The 21597-nt window shown below is 47.8% G+C and overlaps 2 protein-coding genes across 2 annotated transcripts; both read right to left on the bottom strand.

Moving 5' to 3' along the window:
- Positions 1 to 984: 984 nt before the first annotated feature.
- On the bottom strand, positions 985 to 1704 carry GJD3 (gap junction protein delta 3). The gene has a single exon (XM_040087459.1). The coding sequence runs from the start codon at positions 1702 to 1704 to the stop codon at positions 985 to 987; it is 720 nt and encodes a 239-aa protein (XP_039943393.1).
- Positions 1705 to 3284: 1580 nt separating this feature from the next.
- On the bottom strand, positions 3285 to 21373 carry TOP2A (DNA topoisomerase II alpha). The gene is made up of 35 exons (XM_040087274.2): positions 21266 to 21373; positions 20797 to 20940; positions 20521 to 20611; positions 20031 to 20094; positions 19442 to 19587; positions 18745 to 18842; positions 18231 to 18443; positions 17862 to 18035; positions 17571 to 17672; positions 17006 to 17143; positions 16756 to 16894; positions 16329 to 16486; positions 15801 to 15926; positions 15236 to 15346; positions 15039 to 15144; positions 14556 to 14665; positions 13761 to 13853; positions 13178 to 13292; positions 12749 to 12870; positions 12006 to 12154; positions 11462 to 11693; positions 11196 to 11330; positions 10898 to 11098; positions 10162 to 10357; positions 8813 to 8904; positions 8484 to 8627; positions 8284 to 8367; positions 7989 to 8186; positions 6977 to 7082; positions 6562 to 6702; positions 5969 to 6113; positions 5773 to 5834; positions 5530 to 5649; positions 4334 to 4533; positions 3285 to 3894 (listed from the first exon to the last, which is right to left on the bottom strand). The coding sequence occupies exons 1-35, from the start codon at positions 21296 to 21298 to the stop codon at positions 3760 to 3762; spliced, it is 4623 nt and encodes a 1540-aa protein (XP_039943208.1). The 5' UTR covers positions 21299 to 21373; the 3' UTR covers positions 3285 to 3759.
- Between the last annotated feature and the right edge of the window lie 224 nt (positions 21374 to 21597).

Genomic DNA, 21597 nt, shown 5'->3' with positions numbered 1-21597 from the left:
AGAGAAAGCAAAGTATATATATATAAATATCTATAAATATCTATAAATACGTTTTAAAACCTTTGTAAAAGTTTGGAGGGGTTTTTAGGCCTGTGCAGGTGGAGGGGGGCACGGCGGGCGCTGCCGGGGGAGGGTGGGGCGGGGGGGGGGGGAGGGTGGGGGCACACGGTTTATTATTATTAAATTCATTTTTTTTTGTTGTTGTTGTTGAGATTTTAGTGGATTTAGAGTCGGGGGGCACCGGGCGGGCCCTGCCCCGGCCCCCCAGGCGGGGAGGGGACTGTGGGGGGCACAGGGTGGTGCCAGTCCCGGCCTCGCGGGGATGGGGGGCCCGGCCCTGCCGGCACGGGGAGGAACGGGGAGGGGGGACGGGGGGGGCTGGCTCCAGAATAAAGTTTATTTATTCTAGTGCCTGGCTCGTTATTCTTGTGGGGGTACCAGGGGAGGAGGGGGTGCAGGGGTGGGGAGGAGATGGCACCCCAAATCCTGGTCGAGGGGGGTTGTTCTTTGCTGCAGGAGGGCGGTGAGGACCCCCCCCATTGCTCTCCTTGTCTGGTCATCCCCAAAGGCTGGGACAGGACCCTTTGGGGTCTCCTCAGCGCCCTGAAGCTCTGACCTTGCCACACCTGAGGTCACAGTTGTGTCCCTCTATGCCAGGGCCCAGCCCTGATGCGTTTGTGACCCTCCCAGCACAGCGTTTGGGGGCCGCCCTGGCCCCCCCCCCCCGTGCTGGGCTGGAGGGTCAGGGGTGTTCCTGCAGGGATGTGGAGGATGGGACCTGTGCAGGGACGGGACCTGTTTGTTTTCTTTTTGTCCGTATTTTTTTTTCCCCAGCAGCTGCCGGGTGAGGCCCATCCGCTGCCCACAACAGGAACCGGGGGCAGCGGGGCACAGCCCGGCCCAGCTTCCCTGGCGCGGCGAGGACCGAGACCCCTCCGGGGCAGGGAGACCCGCACTCGCCGCCGGGCTGAGACCGGCCAGCGGTCACACGGTGAGGTCTCCCCGCGGGAGGGGAGCACAGGGCCCGTCCGCAGCCCCCGCCGGCTGCCCCGGAGCTGGGCCCCGCTCCTGCGGCCGGCGGCAGCAGCCGGGCCGGGCCGGGGGTCCCTTGCGCAGGAGGTGGGCGAGCTCGGCCAGGCTGAGCAGCGCCGAGACCAGCCCCACCACGAAGTAGAAATGGATGAAGACGGTTTTCTCGGTGGGGCGGGAGACGAAGCAATCGACTCGGTGCGGGCAGGGCCGGCGGCGGCACACGAAGAGCGGCTGCACCCTGAAGCCGTAGAGCAGCGCCTGGGCCAGCAGGAAGCCCAGCTCGGCGGCGATCCGAGCCACCACGCTGCCCACGTAGAAGGGCTGGAGGCGCCGGGCGCGCTGGCCAGGAGCATCCCCGCGCCCCGGCTTGGCCGCCTGGTGCACGGCGAAGATGACGAAGAGGGCGGCGGGTGCCGAGAGAACCACGACGTGGAAGACGAGGAAGCGATAGTGGGAGATGGGGAAGGCGGCATCGTAGCACACGGGTTTGCAGCCCGGCTGCTGCGTGTTACACACGAACTCCTCCTGCTCGTCCTCGAAGACGTCGCTGCCCACGGTGGCCAGGACCAGGATGCGGAAGAGGAGCATCACCACCAGCCAGAAGCGGCCCACCATGGGCGAGTGCTCCTGCACGGCGTCCAGCAGCGAGCTCAGGAAGCCCCACTCGCCCATGGCCGCGCTGCGGGAGCGGGGTCAGCGCTGGGGGGGACGCAGTGCCCGCAGGTCGGACGCCGGCGGCGGCACGGCCCCTTCCAGCTCTCCATCCTCCCACCGTTCCCAAACGCACCACGGCGTCCCCGGCACTGCCAGCCCAGCCCAGCCCAGCCCTGCCAGGTGTGTCCCCAGGCACCCGCTGTGCCCGGGACTCGCTCCCCCAGGGATGCGTCTGAGGACACCAACAGGGGCAGGAGCAGCAGGTTCCCATCCCTTGTCCCCCTCCGCTGCTCGGCCTGGCTGAGCTGTGACCCCCCCAAAGCAGCCCCGTACCTGCGGAGGCTGCGGTCCACGGTGTGCCAGCGCTGCTGGCTCCGCCTGTCCAGGGCTGTCCGGGACTGTCCAGTCTGTTTGTCCAGCTGGGATGTGATAATGGTCCCACAGCCACGCCTGGAGTCCTTTTAAAGGGACAGAGCACCCGCAGGGGCGCCTGGAGGGAGGGAAGGGCTCAGCCCTGCCTGTGGGGCTCGAGGACAAAAGCTGCCCTGCCCAGGGCACAGGTTGGGAGAGGGGTGGCGGCCCCCCCCAAGTGCAGAAATGTCCCCAGACTTTGTCCTTCCCAAACCCACAGGGCCTCAGGGTCCTCAGGCCACCCCAAAAGCGCTCAGTCCCCAAAAGGCCCCCCTGCCCTGCTGGCATCACTCAGAGCCTGGGTACAGCCCAGCCGTGCTGCCGCCGCTCCAGCCCTGCAGTGCCTGGGGGATGCTCAGGGCTGGCACCAACCCTCTCTGCCCCAGCAAATCCTTTCCAGTAACGGGAACAGAGCCCTGGACAACCCAGGTCACCCTCAGACCCCCCTCAGCCCTTGGGGATGTGCAATGCCCAGGGTGGGGCAGTGCCTGATGCCCCAGAGCCCAGCTCCCATCCAGCACCCCATCCATGGTTTTGGGATGGAAAATTCCTGGTACTCCGTGGTCCAGTCTATTCCCAGAGCTCTACACCCCCACTGGGGTGATGCCGGAGTGCTGAGAGCAGCCCCACAGCCCACCCGTGGCCCTGCCATGGGTCGTGTTCTGCAGCAGAGGAGCTGTAAATAGCCCGGCCCTCGGAGGGGACGCGCCGGAGACGCTCTCCAGAGCCAGTGGAAAATCTGACAGCGCTTTCCACACTTGTCTGGGTTCCAGCAAAGCACCGATAGCGCGGGGGGCCCTGGGGCTTCATGGTTTGGATGGGAGGGGAGCTCAGAGCTCATCCAGACCCATCCCCTTCCATAGGCAGCGACATCTTCCACTAGACCAGGTCGCTCCAACCTGGCCTTGGACACTGGCAGGGATGGGGCAGCCACAGCTGCTCTGGGCAAGGAGCTCCCGCCGTGCTGGGACCCACAGGGGTGTTCACAAGAATTCAGCTGTGGAGCCACAGTGGCCACAGCCAGTGGGGAAGTGGCCAACGAGCCCAGCACCCCCCAGAGCTTGTGCCAAGCTCTCTGCTCTGACAGAGGGAGGGCTTGCCACAAGCTCTGCAGTTGTTGTTTCCCTAAAAACGCACAGATTCGGTGAAGAAAAGGAGTAAAAACACTTTTATTAGACAAATAAACGAACAAACTCAGGACAACAAGAAAAAAACATAGAAAATATTTACATAAGAGAAGGAATAGTGCTGGAAGAACAACTCCAGTTCAGCTGTGTTGGGTGGTGGAATTAAAAATTCATATATTTTAGCACTGTAAGATATTTCAAGAAAGATGTATAAATTTTAAAGGATTTGGCATATTCTAAAGTCAACTTTAACATTAAAATGACCACAAAGTGTCAAATAGTGGGGAAGAGGGAAGTGCGGCAGCACTCGCTGGGGACGTGGCTCGAGTGTTCACCAAAAAGGGGATGTTCCTATTTAAACAAATTTAACTTATTTGAAACCAAGAAAAAACAAGCCGTGTTCACCTGTAACAAGCTTTTTTGGAGTGGCTCATGTTCGGTGAAGATTTCCCAGGCTGAAGTGGTCTTTGGTGGGGGCTCTGGAGCACTGCTGAAGGCTCATTGTGGATCTGGAGTTTAAAATTTTCCTAAAATCTCAAAATATATCATCCTCAGAGGACTCCAGGTACTGGACAGGTTTTTTGAGGCGGCCAGGCCTGGCACGGGGCTGAACTACGGGGTTTTCATCACCGGAGTCAATGGTGAAGGTGTCGTCCTGTAGCTTGGATTTCTGGAGGGAAAGCAGGAATCATGGCTCTGAGCATCCACAGGGAACACAATGAGCACCACATGCCCGCGGTGCCATGGGGATGTTTGAGGTGGTGGGAGCAGACCAAGGATCCGGGGTGTCTGACCCTTATAAGGGAAAGGTTCTTCCCCCAGAGAGTGGCTGGGCACTGCCCAGGCTCCCCAGGGAATGGGCACAGCCCCGAGGCTGCCAGAGCTCCAGGAGCGTTTGGACAACGCTCTCAGGCACAGCGGGGGATTGCTCCCAGCGTGAGAGCTGGACTCTAGGATCCCTGTGGGTCCCCTTCCAGCTCAGAATATTCCATGATTCTATGATTTCCCACACCCAGGTAAGAGGTTCGACCTCCACCAGGCTTTTCCTGCCAGAAGAACCCACCCCACGCCCCGCGCTTCCCTCGGGCGCCGATTGGTGTTGCACAAACCTTTGATGCAACAGATTTGGCAGGCTTCGAGCCAAAATCCGAATCGGAATCCGAATCCAAAGAGCTTGGCTGCCTCTTCAGAACCTTCCTCCCCTTGGCGTTGTCACCCTCGCTGCGCAGGGGTCCCTCCTTCGCCGCTGGCTTGGCTTTGGGTGCAGCCTTTTTCTTGGCCAGGACATCCATGATGGAGGGCTGGTTGTCTGGAACAGAACACGGCGCTGAACCCCTGCTTCGCTCCTCTCCCGTTCCCAGTTTGGGAACGATTTCCAACAGAAACAGGCTCTGCGCTGTCGCGGGGTCAGCGCACAGGTCGTCTCCGTTTGAAGCTGGGTTTTCTAGAAAGATCCCTCTTCCACAGATGGTGAGGAATGAGGTTGTTTATCTGCTCAGTTCCGCTACATTTAGAGGATCAAATTAAAGTGTCCCCAAAGCAATTTACAGACTATTGCAGATTGAATAGTCCCGATCTCTCAAGGCTCTGTAACCCATCTCAGACCTTCAAACTCCTGCACACGGAGGAAGGAATTTCCCAAACACTCACTCATCCCTTCTTACCTATATTTTCACTTTTGAAAAGAGCATCTTGAAGCACAGCTTCCAGTTTAGCTCACTTCAGGCCATTTCTGAGTGATAACACGCTTTCTTAATTTAGGAGTGGAAGTAACACTATTTTCCTGCTGGTATCAACACGGAGTTGATTCCATTTGGAAATGTACAAAACAGTGTCAAAGTCTGGCAGTCGAGTTTAAAAAACCCCGAGTGTCAAAAGCTGGAGATGGATGAGATGAATCCAGCACTGAACAGATCAAACTACCCCCAAAAGCTTGTCTGCTGCAAGGCAGCTTTTCCTTTTTCCCAAAAAGACACGAAGTAGGACATTGACTGCAAGACACAAATTCCACTCGGATTATCCCTGCCAAGTATTACATAGCACTGTAGGAAGCATTCACTTTTCCTGTTCCCAAACTAAAATTCCCTCCCTCCAAGCATGTCCAACATGAACTAGAACATGATATGTTTGGAAACAGACCTCAAGCATGACAACCAGAGAACCTCTTGCCACAAACCTCAGATCTTCGCTGAAATGCAAACTCCAGTTTGCCCAGGCCTTGGAGCGCCGAGCGAAATCGCTCGGACTGTTTCCCACAGGAATTATAATTGTTCTCTAGAACTGATGTTGCTGAGCTGTCCCTTACCCTTGGTGGCTCTGGCCTTCTTGGCTGCAGGAGGTTTTTTGGGCACGGCCTTGGTGCTTGGCACCGGGATGGACGGAGCTGCAGGAGCCTGGCTCACCTTGTCCTCAGGGACATCTTGGACTGGAACGGGATAAGAAAAGCAGAAAGTCAGCCTGAACCAGCCAAGTTATCCTCTCTGCTCTTGCCTGTGCACTGCTGAGGGATTATAGAGCAATCCACACGGTTTAGAGGTCTCACACTCACCAGGGGCAGCACTTGAAACTGCCTTTTGCTTGGGAGCTTTTGCTGCTTTTTCAGTGGTTTCCCTGGAAAACAAAACCTCAAGTTTTTAATTCAGTTTATGATGCACTAAAGCAGGGCATTAGAAAAAAAAAATCCCTTTTAATTTCTGTAAGCAGTAAGCACTACTAATTTCCAGCATTTATGGAAAAGTACTCACTTGGGAGCAGGTTTGGGCTTGGGAGGAGCCTTTTTCTTAGAGTTTGTGTCGGATTCAGAGTTGCCTTCACTGTCACCCTGGAATTCAGACTCCTCATCTGAGCTGGAGTGATTCGAGTCCGAAATGACCATGGGCTTGACTTTGGCTGATGGAAGGACACAGATGTGTTATTTTACACATTTGGCAATATGCAGCTCTGATGCCTTTTCAATATTTTAGCTGCAGCTTTTAAAAAATAAAGATCTGAATAAAAACAAGCAGATGCTGAGACTGCCAGGGAGAAGACTCCAAATGACAAGTGTGTTCTGTCATTTGGAGTCTTCCAACCTCACCCACCACACATTTAATTTGCCAAGACAGTTGTGTAATTAAACCTAATAGCCATATTTCTCTAGTTGCTCATTTCGGCTTTTCCTTGAAAATGTGCACAAATGGTAGAAATATTTAATAGTTTCAGACAGTAAAATAAAAGAAGCCTTTTAAAGATGATTTCTACATGTGATCTGAGGCTCTGGGAGGTCCCTAAATATTCTGTTCCATTCTCTCCTCCACAAGGATAATCATCCCTCTCCTGCATCCGTGTCCTCACTCACCTGCTGCCTGGCGAACCACTCGCTCTCTTTGAGGAGGTGCTTCAAAATCAGACTCTGAATCAGACCCTGAGTCAGACCAAGGGTTTCGTTTCTTGGTTTTCTTTAATGGCTTGAAAGGCAGAGTGGCCTGTCTCTTAGCTCCTGAAAAATATTGGGAGGCAGGATGAACCAGCAAACTTCCATGTGTAGTTCAGGCTCAGCAGTTCAAGCTCAGCTTAGAAATACACTGAATTTTGATGATTCTGGCTTAAACAAAGAGAAATTGGAATCTACCCCTTTATCCAGGATACTTTCTCACCTAGTTTTTAAACTATTGATCCTAGGTGTTGCTCACCACCTTCGGGAAGAGGTCAGGTAACTAAACTGACAACTCTTTCCCTCTTTTCCTTGGAGGGAATAACATCAAAGCATTTACCTTGCTCAGTCTTCACCTTCTGCATTAATCTCTGCTTCAGGCCTACAGACTCCTTCTCTCCGGATGTGTTTTCATCCTGATTCTCATCAAATTCAGTTTTTTCACTCTGCAGATGCAAGCAGATACCAAACAGTGAGTCAGCTCACACAGAAAGAGACACACGGGGTAATGGAGGAAGGAGCAGCTTATTTTAGCCGTGAAAAAGTCAGTGGTGCAGGGAACCCGAGTCTGTGAAATAAACTGTGTGTAGAATTGATTACAGACAGGATTTGCCCCCAAATCAGGTGACTTAAAAGGCAAAATCCATCATGAACAAAAACAGGAACTCTGGCCCCACTCCTGAGCACTCTGGTCCCGCTGCTGTGCGCTGGCTCTGGGGGGATGGGGATGTGGGACTGGACAGGGTGGGATGAAAACAAAAGTGAGAGTTATTCGGAAAAACTGTTGGGTGGAATCATGTGGAGGAAAAGAGTGACCTTTGTGGTTTCCAGGGCCAAACAGGTGAGGGGATGGGTTATATCTCTCTGCTGGAAATGGGTGAATGGCACAATTTCAACTAGTCCTATAAAAAGTGTTCAATCTCTTTTATCTCCTTGATACGGAGAACAATGATGGCATTAAGTGGGTGAAAGCATTGCTGGAAATGCAAAGGCTGTTCTGGAGAAGGGAATGTACTGGCTGTGCTTCCTGCCTGCTAGAGGGTTTATCAAATTCCCAAGACACCTGGAACAACCTTACTTGCATCCGCCCCCTTTTCTGAGCTACCAGCCCATCCCTGGCACTGCAATGTGCCAAAAATTTCCCTCTAAGCCATCTCCTGATATGTGAGTCTGTTCTCCTGCAGGCTGACACACCCCTATTCCCAGTGTTTCCCAAATCCTGCGGTTCTGTCCCTCTCCCTGAACAACTGCTTCAACAGGACAAGCCCAGCTAACAAGGATTCACATTTCTTTAGGACTGTATTGAAGAGGATGTAAAGGAAGATCGAGCAATTTGGGATGCTCTTTTTTACCTTTACTTTCTTTTTAGTTTTCTTCTCTGCCTCTGCCCTCATCTCAGGAGTGATCCGAGGAACAACCCTGATGCCGTGAGGGGATGGCATTACTTCTGCCAGCTGGGCTTTCTTCACTTTTGCTTTCCCTCCTTTCACCTTCAAAGGTTTGCCAACAATCCCTGCACTCTCATCCTGTGCTTGCTTGGCCTCCACTACCTGCAGAGCATAAAATAACACAAAAAAATACAAAAGTCAATAAAGGGCTGGTGGATAAGACGAAGGAGTTGATTGTCTGCACTGAGCATCGACATACATCAAGTTCTTCAATGAAGGCAGCAAGGTCTTCCTTCCACAGGTCAGAGGGACTCTTGCGTTTAAGGTTTTCCAGCTCCTTTTCCTAAAGGGAAGCACAGATCACAATCATTAGTCACACATCTCAATCCACCAGCCATAAAGAAACTGTATAACACATAATATAATGTTTTTTTTCCCTAAGGAAAGGAAGGCACATACTTTGTTATCCCTCTGCTTGCAGAGCTCATCTTTCTTCTCCTTGGTCAGATACCACAGGGGCATGTTCAGCAGGTAGTTGAAGTCGGGGCCAGAGGCTGCAGCTGATTCTTTGTCACTCTCCTCCTCTTCCTCCTCCTCTTCATCCTAAATGTGGATTTGAAACAAACATAGGTAACAAAACCCCTGACACACACGGGCAGGGCTACTGATCAAACACGGAAGCTCTTGAATCCTGCTAATTGAAAAGCAACTTGGGCCTCCCTGAGGATTATGAAGCCTCAGAGCTCGGGGCCAGTTTGGGCATATTCAGAGGATGACTGAGGCATTACCTTGTTTTGAGCCTCCTTCCAAGCCTTCACTGGATCAGACTCATACCCTCTCTGGATGAGAACTTGAATCAGCTCCTTCTTGGGTTTGTTTTCTGCGAACAGACATTTCAGGATTGTCACTCAGTGCCCATTACCAGTCGCTGTTAGGAGCGACAGATGAGCGTTACAGTTTGGATCCCGTGGTTGTAGCTGCTCAGAATCCTACAGAGCTCCAAACCAGCCTTCCCATATCACATCTGGGACGTGAGGAGAAGCCTGAATACCACCTGAAAAGCTCCTGTTTAGCAGGTGATTAGTCAGGGAAGCATTGCTCCTGTACCAGCCAGAACAATGTTAATATTTTTCTTTGTTTACGTACATGAATTTTCCCTGCTTTAAGTAGATTTTGAACTTGGGGAAAAAAGGTCTGATGGTATAAACCAGGTTTTATCATGACAGGCAAGTGGAGAAAGAAACCCTTGATAGCTTGGTATAGCTTGCACCTCATTAGACATCACTCGGGAAATTTATGCTCTAAGCGCTCAACCACTGGAAATGCTTCAGCTGGAATTTGCTCCTTTTTAAGGTATCAGAAGCCATCAACCATGAGACACAAATACAAATGAAACCAGCTCTGGCAGCCTTGGAACTACTTATTACAAAAACCCAAGAAAATGCATTTCAGGGGAATTATTTCTCTTCCTGAGTTCAGTCAGGCAGACTCGGGCTGCTGGGATTACTGGGCTGCCTTCAGACACAAACCACAAAGCATCTTATGACACGTCTGGCCGCATCCTCCGTGAAGGCAGCAGAACACAGCCCGGCTTTTACACCGAGGGGGAAAAGTTGATTGAAAAATGTGGATGTTGGGAACAAAGATCTGCTTCTTTTTCTAGCTCATGATTCTCAGATGCTGCTGCTTGAGTATCATCTAAGTTTGAACCCCCAGTCCACTAAGAACGTGATCTGGAGTATTTTTGCAGAGGTTCACAAAGATAATGGAGAGAGATGCAGATTCTTAAGAATGCATTTAACAGCAAACACTGCCCTTTCTAAAGCCACAGATAATTAACTCTTACTCCTACCAAGTCAGAAATAAATGGGAATTATTGCTGAACGATTAAAAAATTCTCTCAAACATTCTCAAACACAGAGCAGGAAAGCTGCCTAAGTATCCCATTGTCATTATTATGTGTATAATACACAGACCAAGGATACTCTGTGAAGCATTTTCCTCTTAGACCTCACTGGAACAGAGATAAGCCCTGGTGTGGTTTGTAAAAGCCAGCCTGGGGCTGAGGGGGTGCTGACAGAGTGAGGAGGTCACCCAGTTCTCCCAGTTACAATCCCAGTCACCAAGAACAACACACCGATCACAATTTTGCCATCTATTTTCTCCAGGATGAAGCGAGCCTGGTTGCTCAGCTTTGCAGACTCGGCACCCAGCATCCCAATAAGCCATTCCTTCCTCAAGTTGTAATATCGGAGCCGGAGTTCAAAGAACTCCTTCAGAATATCCTGGGGAGAGTCGTATTTCTTGAGAAAGCCGACATGGTCAAAAAGAACCTGGAGGAAAATGAAAGAACACGGGTGTTATGATGATAAAACTGATCCCAAACCCCCTGAAAGTTACCTGTAACACAGGTGTGATGCTGCCAACAAATTATCAAATCTCAGTGTTGTTCTAGAAACTACTTCAGATTGTGAGCACAGCAGCAGAAACAACTTTAGAATTTCAGTGTTCTTGGATATGCACAGTAGAGTTGAGGTTACTCGAATCTTAGAGCTCTGTGCAGGACAAACTTCTCGCATCAAAGCTTCACACATTGTCAAGAACCAGACGTTCAGTGCCCCTGCTGCTGGCTCAAAGAGCTCTGCAAACTGTGATTTCAGATCATTTTGCCTCCTTCAGGCAAACCATCCACTCTGGGCCCACTCCTAAGCCAGGCTCTTGACCTTTGAAAGCTGATTTAAAACCAGTAACAGCAGAAAAATCAAAGTGAATAGGTTACTGCCAAAGAGGATTTTTGTTTCACGCAACGACTGCAGCCGTCCACAGAGTCTGAGTTAAACCAAGAAATTCCTTCAGCAAAATCTGTCACGTACCATGGAGTTGCATGTTAAACTCGTTTGGAGTTTGAAGACCTTATGCAGCCCCACAGCTTCGGCTTCTGCTAGTTTATCTTCAGCCATCTTCACCACGAACCTCACCGTGGTGTCTGTGTGATATTCTTTGTAGTCTGTGATTAGAGGGGGGGTCTTCTCAGTCCCATTCAACATCGGCTCCAGAACCTGCTCTTTATATGTCTGAGCAAAGAAACAAAGTCAGGCCCCAAACCCACTACTCGCTTTTTGCTTTAAAGAGCAAACTGTACATTCCCAGAGCAGATTCCCTGTTTGTTACCTGTGTCCATGTTCTGACAGGCAGCTCAGTGATCTCGATGGTTGTAGAATCAAGGATGGACACTTCACCACTTATCACGTACTGATTAGGCCCCAGCTCGTCTATGGTGCCTTTGAAATTCTTGTAACTGGGAAGCTGAGGAAAAAAAAACCCACTGGATTCAGCTTTGTGTGGATGTCTCTTTTTTTAAGCACGCCCATAAAATGCTCAATATGAGCTCAATAAACTAACAAGCAAGACATTTGTGTTTTAATTATGTCATTTACCATTGGCAGCGGCTCCTCTCCGTCCATCAGCCGACGGATATTGCTCACAACTTCCCTGATATCAAAGTTGGGGATCTTACAGGCCCAGCCAGTGCCAATCCCTTCAGCCCCATTGACCAGCACCATTGGGATGATGGGCATGTACCACTCTGGCTCCACACGCTGGTTGTCGTCATAGAGGAACCTCAGGATGTTGTCATCCGTCTGTGGGAACACCAAGCGTGCCAGGGGGCTGCAATGGAGAAGGGAATTTAAGCCCAAATTCTTGTTACAGAACATGACTGCCATGCAAAAAGAAACCTCCCCAATTTTTATTATCCCACCCAGATTTCTCCCTTCGGTTCTGCTTCCATTTCCATATTCCCTTCACTGATAGCCCATGTTCCCATAAGGGAATCTAAGCTCCTGAATCTCACTTCAATTGTTGCTACTCTGAGCACGCAAGCATAGCCCAAAGTTTTAAAGGGAAAAATAGAATTTGTTTTTCATTCTAATGGCTGTAAAATGGAGTCCCTTAAGACAGTAAGAACTCTGGAATGCTGACCTGAGCATGGTGAAGATGTATCGAGGGCTGGCAGAGTCTTTCCCTCCGTGCAGCCTTGTGCCAAACTGACCGATAGGCTGGAGCAAGTTGAGGTTGTTGCTGCCCACAAAGTTCTGAGCCAAGTTAATGATGGTCATCATGAGTGCGGCCTGCAACAGAGGAGGTGCAAAGTTGAACATGCAGAATGGCTCAGGGGACGGACAAAGTAAGGCAGCGCTCACACCAAGAACTTAACTGATACAGAGGATAAAATCAATTGATGAAATACTGGAGGAAACTCAAGGAAAATGTCTCCCAAGACCATCTGAAATGTTCTAGTGACCCACATCTCTATCTATTGCTGACCTATGTCTCTACTTATTGCTGTCCACCTGCTCTGAAACCTCCAGTGAAAGATTCTGTCAGTCTCCACAGAGAACTCTGAGGTAGTGCTTAACTTGTCCTGACCCAGGCAGAAAGGTTATTAACATCTGCCTAAGTCCATCACAAATTAAGTAGGGTTTTCTTGTTCCCCTTTTTGAATGAACTATGCTCCCGTGAAGTCCAGACAGGACAGGCAGAGTGACCAATGTGAGATTAAATTAAGACCGAAGAATTAATTGTGAAAGCAGCTAAACAGCCACTTCCCTTTGGTATACACACTCAAACATCTAATTTGGCTTTAGAGGCATCATAACTCACACCAACAGAAGGGCTTTTTACCTTTCCTTTTAAGTATTTTGCACATCCAGGCAGGTTCTTACCTCACCGTGATGGTATGAGGACATCTCAGCGACAGAACCAGCCAGCTGAGCAACCTTCACCTCCCGCTTATCGTTTCGTTTGAAACAGGTGAACAAAACTTTCCTCTGACCTGGCTTCAAACCTGCGTGGAAAAAGAAAAGATCTTGTGGTTAGAACGTGTGATGTGAGGCACTTGGCTTCTGCTCTCTAGAGAGACAAGAGCTACTTATACACCTAAAGATTCTGAGCTGAGTAAGGTACTGGCAAAAATATACTACAAAATGGACAAGACTTTTCATCCAAAGATGAAAAAAACTTAGCAGAAAACAGACTTCAGGATACTGACCCTGAAACCTTAGCAGGTTCCCTGGCTCTGATGTGCCATCAAACACCCATTTCCTCAGTTCTGGGGATACACCATGCAGAATCACGACTTAGAAATCACTTACCATCAACCAGTGATGGGATTGATCTCTCATTATCTGAGTTTGAGAACAGCACTAACTCCTTGTTGATGAAGTCATTGTATGTCAGGTAATCAGTGTTTTTCCCGTACAGGTATTCCTAAGAAAAATAGAGAGAAGATGGCCTTAATTTTAACGGGGCCTAATCAGTTTCTTGGCTAGTTTCACTGAAATGGGAACTCCTTGTAAGACCAGCTAAATACAGCCCAAGCGCTGACAACCTTTTCATGGCAAAGGGAAACACTTCCCAGAACGCATTATTTCCCCCATTTTTGGGGAAATAAAGACTTCATTGGCCTCTGCTTGAGTTATCATTTCCTATTGAAACAATAACTTGAAAGATGAGAGTTAAAAATGAAACTGACAGTTGGATAATTGACAATGAAGCTACACTGATGAGATGAGAGAAGAAGCTGCTCTGCAAAATCCTGACACGTTTTCAACGTCCTATAATCCGGGCCTGACTCACTGACTGAGCTGTGTGCAGCTCTGGCGTGCTGGGATGAAGCTGAGAACAGCCCCAGGCAGAGACTGGAAACCAGTTTCCTTATAAACATAAACCTTTTACCTCTGGCAGACCGTGCAGCTTCCGTTGTCTTCTATCCTCCATGAAATTAGTCAGCCACTCCTTTCGCTCTTCTATCTTCTTCTTGCTAAAGGCCTGGGTGTTACAAAATGAAAAGTAACTCAATTCCAGAACATTCTGTGGTTGTGCACGATTGGATCACTTGAGGAAAAGGAAGAGCTTACCCAGGAGAACAACATGCTAAACAGGCTGATTTAAGAGCCCAAGAAATGCAATAAAAGGTTTCTGTAGCTAAACATATTAAGAGCATAATTTCCACCACTCTGTAGAAGACAGAGTAGTTAGGTTTAAATTTATAGATTTTTAATATAATAACAGAAGGCTAAAGCAGATTTGAGGGGAAATTAATATTTTAGGGAAAAACTTGATTTTTTGGCATGACCAGCTAAGGTGAAGTTCACAGAAATGAGGACTGCTTTAATCCACCGTTTTGCACTGGGGGAGGAAGGAGAGATCCAGCTTGGAGAAAACTGCAGCAGAATACTCAGAAAAATGTCCAAGGAATATTTACTATTGTGCCTGAAAATGTCAATTGGTTTGTAGTGATTAGTGTTTGTTCTGAGCTATATTTAAAGCCCATCATTAAAAGGGTACTCTTGCCCTGAGGTCGAGGGGCAGATTCGCTGCTCCTGGTTCAACTAAAGCTGTAGCCTTGGTAACACAGAGATTGTCTCCAGCCCAAAGGCCTTGAAGAGCATTTTAAGAGAAAATACAGAGCACTTTACAAGGTGAAATACCAAAGGTAGTAAGTCAGCAATTAAATCAAGTGTTACTTACCAGGGTGATCGCAGCATCATCTTCAGGCCCAGAATATTTGAAGCCAATTCGGTGTCTTGCCATATCTGCAAAGTATTCTTTGGCCTCCTTTGATGTGCTGGTACCCAAACCTGCAGGGACAGGAGAGTTAATCCTAATGACTTTTTGCCTAAATTAAGTTCCAATTCAAAGAAATATTATGCTACAGCCAGTTTTCGTGACGCATCGTATGAACATAACAGTGTGAAGATGACTTCCTGAAACCTTCAAAACAAGATGAATCACAAAAGTCACAGGAATTACATTTAAGTGAGCAGTGGCCTGTAGTAGTTTTGGATTTTGTCTGTAATTCCTGTAGATACCTGAAATCTAATTGGAATATCAAAGGAGGGAAGAGATTTGGAGGACACCCAGTGCAAATCCTTTCTGCAAAGCAGGATTGACTCCATCGAATCACCAATGCTCTGACTTGGATCAGTTTCACCATATTGAGTTTTTACAAACCTTTGTAGTACTTGATTTTCCATGAGTTGTAGTTCTGTGTACTGGATTTCCACTCTTCAAACTCAGGAATGCTGTAGAATGCAATTTCTTCTTTGTTTTTGGAGGCCTACAATGGACAAACATTTTAACTGTGAAATGAAAGGCATTTTTGGATAATGGATGCTCAGTCATTCACCTCATCCTCCCCCAGCCCTCACCTTTATGATGGGAGTGATGAATTCCTCCAAAAAATTGTGTTTTAGAAGAGATGGCCAATTGTGATGGATGAAGTTAATCAGCAAACCTTTGATGTGTGATCCATCCTGATCCTGAATTATAAAAGGAAAAAAAAAACAACCCAACGATATTTTATCACGGAATGACGGAAATGACAATTGTTGGCTTAATAGTAAATGACTCTGTAATTCCAGCTAACTGACCCTATTAACTTTCACCTCTGAAAAGGTGGCCATGTGTTAATTGCTGAAAATGAAGAGAAACAGAAAAGGTAGAGATTCTTGGTGAAAAAAGGTGTCAAGGACTGGTCAAGGACTTTGAATCAGCAGATTGGAAAGACAAGTGTTTAGCTGTTTGATGTAACTCACGTTTTACTTTTTTTGTGGCCAGAAAGACATTATGAGCCACAAAAATATAAAAGGGGAAAAAAACCCACAGAGAACTGGGTACAACAATAGCAGCAGTTTGAGAAATACTTTCTTCCTATCTCTTTATTTAAGTGCTAATTGTTATCCTCTCCCAACTTTCAATTTTAATGAACCTAACCTGATCTGTCATGATCATAATCTTTCCATAGCGAAGACTTTTTAAAGATTCTTGATCTTCATAGTTCTTTTTATATTGCAAGCCCACAATCTTGATGATGTTGTTGATTTCAGCGTTTTCCATAATCTGAAAGAGATCACACAGAATAAAAACTTATCTTTCAGATGCACAATGTAGCTCAAGGAAATATAAAATTATCTATAAGTGAAGCATTGGCTGAGTTCTGTCCTGCTGGTGTTTTTTTGCTGTTTAGAAGCTTGTAATTTCTAATGGTTAAATTACTCTAGATAATTCCAAACATTTTCCAATCCACAACACGAACATTATTATCCCCTCAGGCAAATCACTGAACGGGACTTCATCAATATTCCTACTTAACCAGTGAGGCAGGCTCAAGGATGAGGGAAGACTCAGGTGTTTAAGAAGCTGCTCCTTGGAGTTCCAGTGCTCCAGGTGCAGCTGCACTGACTCATTGCACAAATCACACCACACCTTTCAACACGTAACTGTAACCATTTTCCAACCAACCTGCTTATGAGAAGCTTCCCTGACATTGAGGATTTTCCCACGAAGAGGAAACACTCCATATTTGTCTCTACCAACCACTCCCAGACCAGAGACAGCCAGAGTTTTGGCTGAGTCTCCCTCGGTCAGGATCAGTGTACAATCTAGAGAATTCTTGCTGCCTAAAAAAAGAAGAAAATGGAGTCAGTTTTCTACTTAAGAAATGAAATCCAAGGCCGCACATTCACGACTGAACAAGTAGAAATAATCTTTTAAGGCAGTTTTTTTGGCACTGCACGCAGTAAATGGGGATAATCATAGTAAATGGGAGTAGAACTATAATGACAGGTTTTTCTCTTCTCACTTTTCCTTAGGAGACAAATCTTTTGTTTAACAAACAAGTTTTAACTCTTTTTGAATGAACTGGTTACAGTGGACGTCAAACACTTACCAGCGTCGTTGGCATCATCCAGTTTAGGAACACCCTTAATCTTGGAGTGTTTCACAGCTGAACACTTCTTATTCAGCTGGTTCTGAGCTTTAAATTTTACCCAATTTAGGATACTTTCAACAATGCCACAGCCAACTGCCTGCAATGCAAAAACCAATGCAAAGTTGTGGGAAAAGCCTCAAAAGTGTCAGAAACTTTTGTTATGTATTTTTCACAGACATCTTGACTGTCCGTGTACATCAGGACTTACACCCTTAATGAATTTTTCACTCAGTTTACAGGTAGAGCCAAAGTTCTTTGCCTGCAGAGTCATGTTCTCCTTCGTCTGAGAGTCAAAGGTTGGGTTTTCAATTAAGGCATTCACAAAAATCCACATGTGGTTCTTCACCTGTAGTTAAATAAAACAAGGATCACACAGTGTACAGGCTCAGCTCACTTGTCAATCACACACTGAGCGAACACTCAGCACTGTAGGGTTTGGAATCTTGGTAAATATTTTGTTAATTTTGAACAGCTAATGAACACTCATGAACAGTGTTAGATTATTTGGCATCTCTCCACCTCAATAGGTGTTATCTGACAGATACTGAGGTTTAGTGCATCTACACTGACTGATAGTGACTACGAAACAAGCAAAGGGGAATTAATTGGCTTAAACTGGACAATAAGAGGCTTCTGTCATTAGCAATCTTATATACAGTGTCTGTACAATGGAAATGTGTTATTAATTAATGCAGTTATGCATTAAGCTGAAGTTACAATTTGCAGTAATGCTCAAGTTGTGTTTCCCACCTGGAAAATTCTGACATGGTTACCTGGAAAGGCTTCACTCCAACTCCATTTTTGTTCTTCTTTTTCACAACATCAATGATTTTGGTCACGAGCTGGTCAGCCACATAATCAACGTGTCTGCCACCCTGAGGAGAATGGGACAAGGACCTGGGACTGAGGCCACTAAACCCCACAAAACTATAAATATCTATTTAAAACTTTAGGCACATTCTTTGCAACATTCAAGTATTTTTCACTAAGATATGTACACTTACAAACAGCCAAAAATGTTGAAGAATATGGCACTAGCTTGACTAAACACACTAAGGAGTTACCTTTGTGGTGGCAATGCTGTTAACAAAGCTGACTTGCTGGAAGCCTTTTTCACTCAAAGTCAAGCACACTTCCCAGCGGGAATTGACTTCTTCATGGATAACTTTAAGTGCATTCCCAGTTTCATCGACCTTATCCTTCAGATAGAGGTCCACATAGCTGCGGAATCCTTTCACCTGCACGCAGATGAGAGCAGACAACTGGTTGATAACAGCTCCTATAAATACTTAATTCACATTCCCCTGTAAAGCGAGCACAGAAATCTCTCCTGCACGTGTTCATTCACTCTGTGCGATGACAGGAATGGCCTCAACTGGTTAAATGGCACAGAAAAACGCAGATGTTTGTGTTTCTTTTCAATGCTCACTTACAGGAAGCCTCTGTCCGTTCAGGAAAACTTTGACATCCTTTGTGGATCCAGCAATATCATACGCTCTTCGAGACATCAGTGCTACAATGTCCTTATCCAGAACGGTCATTTTGAATTTGGACAGATCAGGTTGGAAAGTAACACAGGTGTAATCATCTCCATCAAAGTACTTCAGCTTCATTTCTCCAGCCTTTGACATATTGTCTGTCCAGGTCTGAGGAAAGAAGCCTTGGTAAGTCGCAAGTCAAACACACACAAATAACTACTTTAGTTTTTAAAAGCAGTAAGATGGTTTAGGTGTTTTAGATACCTTTAAATTAAACAACTCTGGTTAAAAACCAGATTCTGATGCTGTCTGCTAATTTCAATATCCCCTTGAATTATATTTTGTGGGTCAAATTTACTCTAATCACAGTGAACTGACTTCAAAACGTGCCCAGAGTTTTGAGACAAAAACTGAGGGTCTCATTTGAAAACCTCAGGCATAAACTCCCTGGAAAGAAAAGTGTTCCTACCTGCTTGAATAACTTTTTGTATTCACGACATCCAGTTTCCACAGTAAATTTTGTGCTGAATATGTTGCACAGTTTGGCTCCATAACCATTTCTCCCGCCTGGAATTAGAAGGAACACAGACTTGTGTTATTATCTTTGTTCAAAACCATCTAAAAGAATCCAAGGCTAAACTGGAGTGTGTCAACGTCAGCCCAATCCAAAGACAATGGTCAACACGCAACAATATTCTACACATTCAGTACACAACTACAAACTTTGATTTAATTAGGGTTTAAGAGATCATTCAAAGAAAATTCTCCCTGTTCCTATGTTTGCACTGTTATTACGATTAAGCAGAGCACAGAGACTTCTCTGGTAGATTCAGAATGTAATTTTCATAGAATCACAGAATGGTTTGGGCTGCCCAAAGCCCATCCAGTCCCACTATCTCTGTAGGCAGGGCACTTTCCACTAGCCCAGGCTGCTCCAAGCCCTGTCCAACCTGGCCTTGGACACTTCCAGGGATGGGGCAGCCACAGCTTCTCTGGGCAACCCGTACCAGGGCCTCACCACCCTCAAAGAGAGGAATTTCTTCCTTATATCTCACCCAAATTTCCCCTCTTTCAGTTTTCACGCTGCATCAAGAACGCCCTTTCCTGCCCTTTCCAGTCCAGGTCTCACACTTAGAGATGTTAATGCATATTTGAGCCTTCCCCACCTGTGACTTTCTTCTCGTTGTCATCGTAGTTGCTGGATGTCAGCAGCTGTCCGAAGATCAGAGCAGGCACATAGACCTTCTCCACTTTGTGCTCAACAACAGGGATACCTTTCCCGTTGTTCCACACGCTGACTGTGTTATTCTCTCTGGGGAGGGAAAGGAAAATCTGCTTTTAAGGCTGCAAATGGCTGAGCTGTGAAAGAAGCCACCGAAAGGCTCTGGGGAAAGGCACCATTTCACTGGGAACAAATCTGTGCTCAGCAAGTGCAGCAGCTGCCAGCAGAGGGGGGACAGGCAACACAGAAATGCCCAGATCTGCACATGTCAGCTCTGAAATGCACCCACACACAAAACCCTCCGCCTGTGCTCGGTCAGGATGGAAAGGGAGAAAATAAAAGTAACGAAAGAGCAGCTGTTTCACCGGTCAGCCCTCTGTAAGAGACCAGGAGACTAAGCAGAGAACAAGGCTTTCACAACTGGGGAATTAAATTTGGGCTATCTGGGATCAGATCCACGGCAGAGCCCTGCAGGGCCACCTCAGCTTTGCAGAACAGCTGAAGGCAAGGAGCAACAACGAAACCAAACTTACATATCGATTGTGACTTTAATGCAGGACATGTTTTTATCCCTCTGCTTGTTGTCTGCAGCGTTGACTAGAAAGGAAAAAAATATTGGTTTTTTATTACATTCTCAATCAAGGGAAAACTATGAACTATTTAGTGTTCCAGTAGAATGAACACAAAAACTCACTACAGTGTTACTAATAATCATCTCAGCATGAAAATATTTTGCAAATTACAAAGAGGAGCACAACAAGTTATCATGGAATTATGAATGTTGGAAATGACCTCTGAATTCCTCCAGCGCAACTGCTAACATAAAAGGGAGAATTTTGGGCAGAATGAAATCAAGTTTGTAATTGGATTTTTGAAATTTTTCTTTTCGTTTGTTTCCCATGAATGGCTTGCTATTAAGTAGTGCTAATAAGTTCTTGATAATTTATGTTTAGTTCCAGTTTCTTCCATTCAACCCCTGTTAATAACCTGTCACTCACAGACTCAACGGATTTGTCAGCTTACCCAGAATCTCATCAAAGATTTTGTACAAGCCAGGCACAAAGGTCACATCTCTGCAGTTGAGGCCAATGCCTTCATCATAGACCCACATTTGCTGGAGAAAAAAAAAAAAAAAAAAGAAATTTTTAAGCACCCAGGTACAGCCTCTCTTCTGTGCCATCCGTTTGTAAAGCAGGTGTTTTGTGACTGATAAGCAGATGTTTTGTAAACAGCTACTAATGCCTCCCCGCCTGCCCCGCGGTGCTCAGGGGGCTCAACCCCGCTCCCCCCTGCTCCTACCTGGGTGACGAGCTCCACGGAGCCGATGTAGGTGTCTGGCCGGAGCAGGATGTGCTCCAGCTGCGTCTTCTTCTGGTAGATGTGCTCCACCGTGAGCTTCTTGGGGCCATCGGCCTTGTTCGCACGGATGTTCTCGTCCGCGGGCTGTCGGGGGAGAGGCAGCAGCGGTGAGGGGGTGAACAAAGGGAACACGAGGGGCCAGGCCGGGAGTGGAAGAGGATCGGGGCTGGAGGAGAAGAGAGCAGGAATCGCAAGGGAGCGGGGAATCTGAGGAGAAGCAGGGCTGGGAAAAGGGCCGAGAGAGGGGCCCGGGGAGACCCTGAAGGAGGCCCAAGGGGGGCTGCGAAGGACCCGGGAAGACCCTGAGGGGGCGCGGGGAGAACTTGGGGGTGCCCGAGACCCCGAAGGGACGGTGTGGCGGGGCATCACGAAGCCCAGCAGGGTCGGGGGCAGGGCTCGCAGGACGTACCCGGAGGGGAGACGGGGACTGCGAGGGATCCATGGCGATGGCGGCGGCGGCTGAGGCAGCGATAGCGGCTGAGGCGGCGATGGCGGCGCCAACGTCCCCTTCAAACCTCCGCTCGTCCCGCCGAAACGCGCTTCGCCAATCCCTGCTCGCGGCCCCCTGCGCTTCGCCAATCGCAGTGCGGGGGCGGGCACACAGCTATCACTCTGCCCGCCCTCTGACCAATCAGAGGCCGCAGGCGCGTTCAAACCGGCCAATCGAGAGGGGGAGCGGCGAGATGGGCAGCAGGGTTGACCAATAGAGGAGCGAGAGGGAGGGCGCCGAGGCGTTTGCCG

This window comes from Hirundo rustica, chromosome 27, assembly GCF_015227805.2.
Source record: "Hirundo rustica isolate bHirRus1 chromosome 27, bHirRus1.pri.v3, whole genome shotgun sequence".
Taxonomy (NCBI): domain Eukaryota; kingdom Metazoa; phylum Chordata; class Aves; order Passeriformes; family Hirundinidae; genus Hirundo; species Hirundo rustica.
Note: the sequence above shows the minus strand (reverse complement) of the source record. Positions and strands in the feature narration are given on the sequence as shown.

What these genes read in the sequence shown, in the direction of transcription:
- TOP2A (XM_040087274.2), bottom strand. Translation starts at nt 21,298, where the DNA reads ATGGATCCCTCGCAGTCCCCGTCTCCCCTCCGG. An exon ending in CTGTCAGAACATGGACACAG is followed by an intron (nt 11,099 to 11,195) that starts GTAACAAACAGG and finishes TTCTTTGCTCAG; the next exon opens with ACATATAAAGAGCAGGTTCT. An exon ending in CCTTCATTGAAGAACTTGAT is followed by an intron (nt 8,187 to 8,283) that starts GTATGTCGATGC and finishes TATGCTCTGCAG; the next exon opens with GTAGTGGAGGCCAAGCAAGC.
- GJD3 (XM_040087459.1), bottom strand. Translation starts at nt 1,704, where the DNA reads ATGGGCGAGTGGGGCTTCCTGAGCTCGCTGCTGGACGCCGTGCAGGAG.